Genomic DNA, 10,630 nt, shown 5'->3' on the forward strand with positions numbered 1-10,630 from the left:
AGCCAGAACTTTGTCTCCTTCTAAAGAGTGTTGCTGTAAGTATCTAATTTGAACACCTCAATTTGTCTAGCAAATGATGCTTTTGTTTTCTTGATTAAAAAAAATAAAAAAACTTTAGAAATTAGCTTTTTGGTTCTTCATTGTCAGTCATCTTAAAATAAAAATCTTGCCAACTCTGTGGTGACAAGTGTTGGGTTTTAACCAAATAAAATTTTCCAGGCATTTGCAGAAATGTCATTTGAGTCCTCTTTAAGCCTCGTTTAAATAAACAAAGCTGCTAAAATCGGTGTAATCGAAGTGAAGATAGATAGAATATCTCATTCCTTCAAATTAAAACCATTTCAAGCTTCCTACCTCTAATGAGCAAGAAGTACAATCTTTCTAGGAGCCTCAGCTGCTACTTTACAATTGTCCTCAAGTAACTCAGGGATTTTTCAGTCCAAGGAGGTTGTTCTGCTTTCAAATGCCTGACAAAGTGAAATGAAGAATCCTCTAGTACACAGGGAGGTCTAGCACTCCGATCTGGTTTTGGCAGTGTTGCAAACTGGTCCCACACAATCCAAAAGATTTTTGTCCAGTGCTGTGAGTGATTCAGATGGCTGCAGAGACCTCGGTACCTGGTGCATTGATCTTGGCTTCCCAAAAGAGCACTTTTTAAAGCTATAGTCACATCTGCAGCCGTTGTTCCCAACCCCGAAGACTGTCTGCTGTGCCAAGGTGGTTTGGGGTTATGGAGGGGTCAGTTTCCAGCCTCAGCCACACACTATACCAGGACAAAATCTGCTCCCTGGCATGGTGACCAGATCACCGTTCCAGACTTCCCTAATGGGGAGTTCCCTCTTGGGAGCCTTTGATATCCTTTCCTACCAGCGGACTTGCATCCATGACAGAGGTTCCAATTATGCTAAACCTCAAAATGGAAGAGAGGCAAGATCCAATGCCCTAGACACCTCCCCAGACACCTGACTATTCCTGGAGGGGTTCTGGGAAGGATGGCCTTTGTCAAGCCACAGAGTGCTCTGGTCATCACCTACATGAGTGATAGGTGCCTTGTATTTGCATAATAAAGAGCGACCTTCATGGTGATTCCTTCCCCTGCAATCTTGGGTATCTTGCTAACTTTATTTAGTCTCTGGAGCTGACTTCTTTTAAATGGCAACTCCTTTCACTAAAAAAAAAAAATGCAGATTCCACATACCAAGACTTTCTTAATTAATAATTATTTAGTGGACTTTGATTAAAAATGACAAAAATTTATAAACACAAAATGCAGGTTCCTTATGGGTGGAATCTTCAGGATACCTAACAAGATTTCACGTTTTGACATGACGTAGGTTGGAATTACATATAGAGTTTTTAGTTCTGGAAAAAAATGTATCATAGAATCATCTCTATTAAAGGTTGGAATGAAAGTTTATTTTTTTTTAAATGGCTTATCCCTCTACCTCTGGATCTTTTGTCTAATCAATCATGGCTGTGTAAAATGTGTGAAAGGAAAATCAAAATGGAGTTGGTATTGCTAAGAGAGCTTTCTAAAATGGAGCCAGGAGCCCATCGAGGAGGTGTGACTTATGCACGTTTCAGACCAAATGAAACTTTTGACCACTTATCTTAACACATGCATCCAGAACATTTACCCAATGTTCCAGAAACTCAAGCTATTTATTGGACCCTTACCCTAAAATAACTCCTGACAGCCTTAAGGACAAATATTTCCTTTCTTGAATCAGGATCAGTCATAATTTTTGAACAATCTTGTGGCTTTTGCCTGCATAAGCTCCTGACTCTTTCTCTCCCCTGCAATACTCTTTCAGTTTTACCCGAATCTGTGTCTCCTGTCTCTCTCTGTTTTTTTTTAATTTTAAAATAAATTTTTTTTTTTTTTTTTTTTTTTGGGCCGTGCTGCATGGCATGTGGGATCTTATTTCCTGACCAAGGATTGAACCCAGGCCCCCTTCAGTGTGGAGTCTTAACCACTGGACTGCGAGGGAAGTCCCAAATCTGTGTCTCCTGAATTGCAATTCTTAAGACTTCAAATAAAGCCTTTTGTTCTTTGCAGCCTTGATACTGATTATTGTTGGACAAATGGTTGGTATGAACTCAAGCAATTAGTTAGCCTGCTTTATGCCTCTCATTATTAAACAATAAATAAATGGCTTGAATAACTTCATCCCCATCCAAATTAAACAAATTTTCCTACATAAAAATCTCAATCTCCCATGATACATCTATAAGATAAATAAAATATATTCCAAGTTCCATTTGTACACATTCATCTGCTTTTAAAGTGCAAGATCAAACACGCAGAGAGTAACCATAATAATTATAGAGTTTACTATGTGTTAAGCATTATTCTGAGGACCTTATTAATACTAACTCATTTAATCTTCACAACAATACCATAAGGTAGGTACTATCATTATCCCCACTTTCCACATGAATTTAGGCATAGAGAGATTAAGTAACTTGACCAATGTCACCCAGTTGGTGACAGAGCTGGAACTGCAGACCCCGGCATTATCTGGCCCTAGAGTATATGATATTGACTTTCATAGACATTAATGATTAATTAATTCAATGTTTTACGAGCACCAACTCAATTAAAAGTATTGGTTAAAAACTGTAGGGAATTCAAAGAATAATATGTGGTCCCTGCCCTCAAGAAACTCATATTTTTGTTGTTGCTTTAAGTAGGAAGCAGCAGCTGTGAGTGGTTATTCTTATCAACCTGAAACCATCGCCCTGCCCGTGGTGTTAATGTCCCAGAGTTTTATGCCAGAATTACAGGATTAGGAGTTAAGCAAGATCTTAAACCTCAGTTGAATCTCTTCATTTTACAGATTTGAAAACTGAACTGCAGAGAAGTGTCTTGTTCGAGACCACAAAGTTAAGGATGAAGAGCAACTAGAAAGGCAGTTTCTTGTCTCCCAATCAGTAAAATATGTTCATGAAAATGTACATAAGTCAAATTTATGCAAGCTTAATTATATATTAAACCCCTAAGTGGAGATTTCCATTTAAAGGAGTCAGTAGTAAAGTATTTCATGTAGGCAATTATCATTTTATAAAGTGAATAATAACCATCCATCACAATGCCAAACCAGCGCTTTGATGAGTCTTGGTATTAACATACTGGATTTGGTGAAATAAGAGAAAAAGAACTTTGGTTGTCTTATCAGCTGGCAAACTGAACAAAAATTCCCTAATACTATGATTAAGATGGTGAATAACACTGATAGGAAAATGTTCGAAGTTTTAGGCTCTAGGGACTTATCAGATTAGTATTTCAAACCAACAGTAGATATATCAAGGTCAAAAGTTTAAAATCCGGTAAAATAGTTATAGCAGCTAACACTTGCTGAGCATGTACTCTGTTCTAAGTACATTGTCAATAAGATCTCATTTAATTCCTATGACAGTTTGATGGAGTTTACACTATTATCTCCATTTTTTAGATAAGGAAATGGTACTACAGGATGGTTAAGTAATTTGCCTACAATTAAGGGCCTGGGAAATATGGGAAGCAGAATTATTTAGACTGATAGTTCTCTTTCTTGATGCCCTTACTTTCTTTGGAGAGAAGTGCAAACTGGAACTAGATACTAAAAATTGCTTTTGAAAACTCAACAGTGGTGTAAAAACGAGCATACTATTCATTTGGGCCCTAGTCTGTACTTCAACACTTTATTTGAATAAGCACACAGGAAATATGCTAGATATTATGGGGAGTATCAAAATGAATATTGTTTGCATTATCATATTCTATTGTTTATATTATTATATTGTACTGTTCATACTATTATATTGTACTGTTAATATTCTATTATATTGTTTACATATTATATTATGTTTATAATTTGCATGTTCAAGGATTTACAGCAAAATAGGGAGGATACGATAGGAACACAAATAGCTGTAATGCAAGTACTATGAGCATAAAAAATTGTGATGAGAATTTAGAGGAAATTTCAGTTCCCGGTAGCTAAGGGGGATTAGTCAAAGCTTCATGGCAAGGGTGGTATTTGAGCCAGGTCTGTGAGAGTGGTCAAAATCTAGACAGAGATGACGTGGTCCCCTCAGGTTGCAGGGACAGTGTGAACAAAGGCAGAGTCATGAGTTATCAAGTTATCTGTTGATTGGAGCAAAGACTGCGTGTAAAGAAGTGGGGGGGGAGATAAAACTGGAAAGCTAGGGTGAAGTCAGTGAGCAGAGCGTACAAAATGCCTCCCTAAGGAATACAGACTTTATTCAAGAGGCAAAAAGGTTTGTAGCAGGGAAAGCAGATGATCAAAGTTAGATTTTAGGAAGATTAATCTGCCAGTGCTTGGAGAGTGGACAGAGAGGCCAAAAGCCAGGTAAGAAAGGTTTAGGGAAGCAGCAATCTAGGACAGAACAGAAGTGGTAGTACTGGGAATAGAGAGGAGACTGATAAAAAGATATTACAGGAAACTGGGGCTTCCCTGGTGGCGCAGTGGTTGAGAATCTGCCTGCCAATGCAGGGGACACGGGTTCGAACCCTGGTCTGGGAAGATCCCACATGCCGCGGAGCAACTTGGCCCGTGAGCCACAACTACTGAGCCTGCGCATCTGGAACCTGTGCTCCGCAACAAGAGAGGTCGCGATAGTGAGAGGCCGGCGCACCGCGATGAAGAGTGGCCCCCGCTCGCCGCAACTAGAGAAAGCCCTTGCACAGAAACGAAGACCCAAGACAGCCAAAAATAAATAAATTAATTAAAAGAAAAAAAAAAAAAGAATACTGGTCCACCTCACTTCACCTGGGATGCTTTCTTTAAAAAAACAAAAAAACAAAAAAACTAGGAAATAGTTTGACTATAATGAAAGAAAGAAGAGGGAAGAAAGGAGAAGAGGGGGAAGAGATGACCCTGTGCTTCAGGGTAAATGGTAACGTCTTTAGTGGGAGACGTGGACGACAGGAGGAAATACACTTATGAGAGCAGAAATGCTATATTTAGTTTAAGACATTGATTCCAAAGAGGAATTTACATATTCATTCACTGTGTGAGCATTTACCAAATGCCTATTATGGAAGGGCAGCCCTTCCATAAATACTCGGGATATATCATAATCACTGCAGGAGGACTTTTTTTTTTTTTTTTTTTTTTTTTATTGCTCTTTCCTGTTCAAGACACCATAATAAAGTATTATATTAAAATCCAACTCTATAGAACATTTCCAAGCCAACACAGTTGAAAAGTAGTCTCCTTCCTCTGAATTCCTGTACATTTAACTGTCTGTACTATTCATTGGGTGTTCAGCACATATGATTATATGTATGTATATATTTCTCCCCTAATGTCAAGTTTTCAATCAGATCATAAGTGAGTTGAGAGCAGGCATCATTTCAGATATTCTTTGAATCTCCCACAGTACCTCATTCAGAGTAGGAAAATTCAGTAAAACTTTAACTGTTAGACCAGGGGATTTTTCTTTCTTTTCTCTTCTATGGTAAGGATACATCTTTTCTTAGCCTTGTAGAACAGAAGGATCAGTAAAATTTCACATCCAGAACACATGGCCACTGTGAAAGGAGCCACAGAAGCCAAGTCTGCATTGGACTGTGAAAAAGAAAGCTGAATAACAGCAAGGGCTAAGAAACTATTCAGTACCCCACCTTCGATAGCAACAGTTTTACAAACAGGAAGAGGCAGCATAGAAATTTTAGCAAAAAAGTACCCAAACGACAAACCCAAAGCAGGAACTAAGACACCCAATAGAATCACTTCTAGGTTCACTGTTTTTAGAAACATTAATCCCATTCTGAAAGTCACATAAATCCCTACAAACATTAAAATAAAACTCAGAGGTCTAATGATCCTCTCCAGGAAGTTCGCTTTTTCAGGTAGTCTACGCTTGATGATTATTCCCACTGATATAGGTATAAGTATGAAAAGGAGTGTTGACATAATTTTAGAAACAGGAGTATGCAAAGTACCTGATAACCCTAACATCCTACTATATATGTACGAATTGGCAGGCATCGTTATCAGGGCCAGTAACGTTGATGTGCAAGTCATCAAAATGGCCAAAGTGACATCTCCTTCTAGAAGCAGAGCAAAGAGATAGCTCCCACCCCCTCCTGGGCATGTACAGGTCATTACAAATCCAAAAGCCTGTGCCTCAGGCAATGCCAAAATCTGCGTCAAAAGGAATCCACAAAATGGCATAAGAAAAAACTGTATAACTGCCCCAAGAATTATTGGCAAAGGTCTCTTCCATATTGTTTGAAACACCTGTAATTCAATCTTACAACCAAACGCACATTTATTTAACAGTATCATTGGTAGAAAAAGCATAAGGATATTTCTATCAATAAGGTTTGATGCCTGGAAAAGACTGTCTTGTCTTTGTTTGAGCACTCTGACTTTGACATTCTTTATTTCTTCAATGAGTCTTTCTTGCCTACCTTCAGAATCCCACAATTGAATGGTCAGATTTGTCTCCCCGTCTTCATCTGTCACCAGGTCTATGGTAAAGTTGGTAACATCTGATAAGGTCTTAGTCACATTCACCACTTGGAGCATTTTAGGATCTTCTAGTTGCACAAAGAGGTAGCTGGAGTTTGGCTGTTTATCTCTGTAACTTGACCTTACAACGACAGTTTCTTCAGTCTTTGTGAAAAATAGTATTTCAGTCTTTTCTATGTTCAGAAAACTGAGAAACGACTTCCTTGCTTCTCCAAGAGTCACAGACGACAAAAGCAGGACCATAAAAAGTTTTCTAATCATTTTGAAGGCTTAAATAAATTACATATGCAAAACCATTTAAATAAACTAAAGAACGTTCTTGTACAGGTGTTCCAGTGACGGTCTGAGGTTGTTAGGTAACAGCTGTTCCTGCTAGATCAAAGTCCAGCAGGAGGGACTCTCGTATTTTTCAAACAAATACAGAGCTATCGAATGAGTGACATAACCGGTTTAACCTACTGTTACGAAATGTAAAAGTCATAGCATTTAACAGGTTCAATTTATCACAGCAGAAACCTAATCTTTACTCCTGACTTCCTCATTTCTGCCACTGGAAAAACAGCCTCCTACTTACTTGATTTTAAAACCTTAGTGTCATCTTTTTTTGAGTTCTGTTCCTTCCTAAGGAAAATCTACACTAAAAGCAGACAGGATCCAAAAATTTTAAATAGATGTTGAGGAGGCCTAGAGGTGGGTGTTACTATTTTATTCATTCAGGTCAAAATCAAATAAAAATTTACTGAACTTGTGTACTAGGGCCCTGAGCTAGGAGCTGAGTATACCACGGTAATCAAGCTAGGTGACTCTTCCCTCCTGGAGCTTAGTCTTGGTGGCTCTTTATCATTACTTAGGAAACTGAAGAGCCCATAAATTGGCCTTGCAGCATCCTTAGGCTAGTTAGGGTTTTCCCATAACTCTAAACAGCGATGATATCAGTTAGGCAAAAACTGAAACTGTTTGTGGTGTCCTTAGGTAGAAAAAAAATTTCCTGGATGGTTACCAGATAGCTTGGCAACCTAGGGAGAGCACATAGCCAGATCCATGGCCAAAGGTACAGCCTGGTTGAGGGACCACTGCTGCTGGACACTTGGACCCTGACACAATGGGGCAATGGAAGCCCACTGACTAATTCTAATCTTTTATTCCTTCCTAGTAACACTATTCTTACTCACAGCTAGGGCAAGGATATTCAATTGACCCAGCTTAGGTCATATGCCTGTCTTGGCTGCCAGGAATAAGGAAAAGAGTCAGGCTTTTTGAACTTCAACCCACAGATTCACAAACGCTTTCTGTTTCCCAAACAAGAGGAGGGGCTTCTGAAGCTAAGCAGAAAAAAAAAAAAAAAAGACAAAGAACAACAACAAGAAAACCCCACTACAGTTATCTACTACTGAGCCTACAGATCTAGTAGTCTCTGATCATATAATCATTTCAGCAGATCCTTCCTGTAATCATGACACAATCTGTGTCAAATGGAACAATGACAGTTATACATTAAGTATTTTAGATCATAAAATGTTTGCTCCTCAAAAATTGTCAAAGCAATTTTTATTGGATATTTTTACAAGTTTTTAAAAATTTGACTTATGTAGGTTAATCTTTCAAATAAAATAGACTTTATAGTCCATAAATTTTATTTCCATGTACCACATTGAGAAAAACAAAATACACTACACCAATGTTGAAATAGGTACTGGAACTAATGTTTCTGTGATATTTCAGTTAAGTTCCCAGGGAACTTCCCTGGTTTAAAAAGACAAAAACAAAACAAACATAAGACAAGAACTTTATGAAACCAAAGCTATCTTTACAGTTATGTGACCAAATATCTTAATTCACAATTTTTGTCGCCCAGGTCAAAGAGGTGAGGAATGTAAATTTTACTTTCCTCAGATCCTTCCATCTGTAGCCTTTCCCCTTCTTCAGGTTCTCCAAGGCTTCTTATCTGAAAACTGCCTGGAATAAAATCTGACAAATCTGGGAAAATCTAGTAATTTATTATTCATGTGTATTTACTGGCTGATTATATGAAGCTTAAGCTCATTTGTATCATACTGTAGTTAGATATTTATCTGAATTTAAAACATTTTTCTACTTGTGGGTTTTCTGCTTATAATTCTAGTTGCCTGTGAGCAGGTAGAAAGATTCTAAGGAGGGGTGGGGGACAGCCAACGCTAGAATTATATTAAGCAGACTCAACTGAAAGCCCTAAAAGAAAGCCTGAGAAAGATGTCTGATTTCAGAGTAATTTGGAAACGAGACACTGGGGGGACTTCCTCTCTTGCCCACAATCTTGTTCTCTTTAGAAGACTTCTCAGGCCGGAGCCCCCGTCCATAGAGCCTCCAAGAATGCTGGCACCTGTGTCTCTTACAGACTAGTTTGCTCCACTATCTGGGACCAGATGACATAAGTCCTTCCCTCCATGCTGCTTTGTCTCTTTTCTAATCATTGACAGGACCTCTTCTTTAGTCTCCTTAAGTGTAGCTCAATCTCTGCCCGCCTTACTTCCCTGCTTTTCAACCCGCATTGGTATTTTTTCCGGTATATTTAGCTTCAGTTCAATTCATGAGACATGTGTTGGTCATCTACCATGTGCAAGTAATTATGCAGATGCTAAGGTATTTGTATTAAAACATTCTGGCCCTCGGCCGGACTTACGGGTTGAAACGGGGTGAAGTTGGGAGGTGGTTTCTTTCGCAAGGTGGCGGCGAGCGGCCTCCGCCGGGCTGCTGCTGCGGCCACCACCTCGGTGAAGCCCATTTTCAGTCAGGACATGAACGAGGCCAAGCGGAGGGTGCGCGAGCTCTACCGCGCCTGGTATCGGGAGGTGCCGAACACTGTGCATTTATTCCAGCTAGACATCTCTGTGAAACAGGGACGGGATAAAGTCCGAGAAATGTTTATGAAGAATGCCCACGTCATAGACCCCAGGGCGGTTGATCTTCTGGTCATTAAGGGAAAGATGGAACTGGAAGAAACAAAGTGTGGAAGCAGCGGACACACGTTATGCGGTTTTTCCATGAAACAGAAGCACCAAGGCCAAAGGATTTCCTGTCCAAGTTCTATGTTGGGCACGACCCGTGAAATCACTCAATGGAAAAGTGCATGTTGATATTTAAATATTTTAGAGCACAAATAAACTCAATATATGATGGTCATTTCATGATAGAATTCCATTGGTGAACCAATGAGAAGCTCTACTTCTGCAGTCTCACTTTTTGTCTGAACAAGTTGAACACACCACCTGTTCTTTCCCTTCTCCTGAAGTGTGGTGTTTCTAGTAAATTAGATTCTCTTTTCTCAGAGCCTTGCATGTTGGTAAACAGGAGTGGTGAGGCCATCTGCTCAGAAACTGCCGTTCTGGGTATGATGCTGGATGGCTTTGTTAACTTAGCTGTTTCTACAGCCCCCAGGATTGGATATTTTGGTGTAATGGCACAGATCATCCAAAATCCGCCAGCTCTTGCTATTGGAGGAGGATCCGAGCAGCACTAAGAGGCCCAGAAGCAGAGCTGACAAGCTGGGCTATTTTTCCCTGGGTTCTGAAGAAAATGGCTGCTCAGAGGCCTAACCCCCTATCCGCAACAAGCACTGGTCCTTAAGATGAAATTAACTTCCTTCTCAATCAGGCATCCTGCTAGGGACACAGCTGTTCAATGCACGCACAGAAGTATTCCCTTTGCAAACTGGAATGTAGCTCTGGCGACGAGAATAAATCTTGACCCAGGTTAAAAAAAAACAAAAAAACAAAAAAACAAAAACATTCTGGTATCTGGGAATATATTTAAAGATTATTTCCACTTCTGGTCTTACGGTTTCTGATAAAAGAGCTATTAGAACATAGCTATACTTACTATATATTCATTGGCACTTGCCACACTGCTTTGTATTATAGCTTTAAGTAGGTATACATCTCTTCATTGTATCCACCATGGCAGTTAGAATCAAATCCTTACATTTAGTAGGTATTTGAATAACTAGGTTAATAAATGAATGTATAAGCAGCTGATAGAAGTCAGAAGTTATCTCCATTCACTGCATGAAAATAATATGAAGAAAGAATTAGAGAGGAAATAAACATTGTGAGTTTATTCCTTTAATTAAACCTAAGCCACTATCCCTGTCTATCGCAAAGTAGGAAAGG

General features: G+C 39.2%; 1 protein-coding gene and 1 pseudogene across 1 annotated transcript; one reads left to right on the forward strand and one right to left on the reverse strand.

Moving 5' to 3' along the window:
* Window positions 1-5,110: 5,110 nt before the first annotated feature.
* Window positions 5,111-9,285, reverse strand: SLC10A5 (solute carrier family 10 member 5). The gene has a single exon (XM_068525467.1). The coding sequence runs from the start codon at window positions 6,744-6,746 to the stop codon at window positions 5,430-5,432; it is 1,317 nt and encodes a 438-aa protein (XP_068381568.1). The 5' UTR covers window positions 6,747-9,285; the 3' UTR covers window positions 5,111-5,429.
* Window positions 9,152-9,644, forward strand: LOC137751025 (NADH dehydrogenase [ubiquinone] 1 alpha subcomplex subunit 6 pseudogene; annotated as a pseudogene).
* The last annotated feature ends 986 nt before the right edge of the window (window positions 9,645-10,630 follow it).

Source organism: Eschrichtius robustus, chromosome 17, assembly GCF_028021215.1.
Source record: "Eschrichtius robustus isolate mEscRob2 chromosome 17, mEscRob2.pri, whole genome shotgun sequence".
NCBI classification, from domain to species: domain Eukaryota; kingdom Metazoa; phylum Chordata; class Mammalia; order Artiodactyla; family Eschrichtiidae; genus Eschrichtius; species Eschrichtius robustus.

What these genes read in the sequence shown, in the direction of transcription:
- SLC10A5 (XM_068525467.1), bottom strand. Translation starts at nt 6,746, where the DNA reads ATGATTAGAAAACTTTTTATGGTCCTGCTTTTGTCGTCTGTGACTCTT.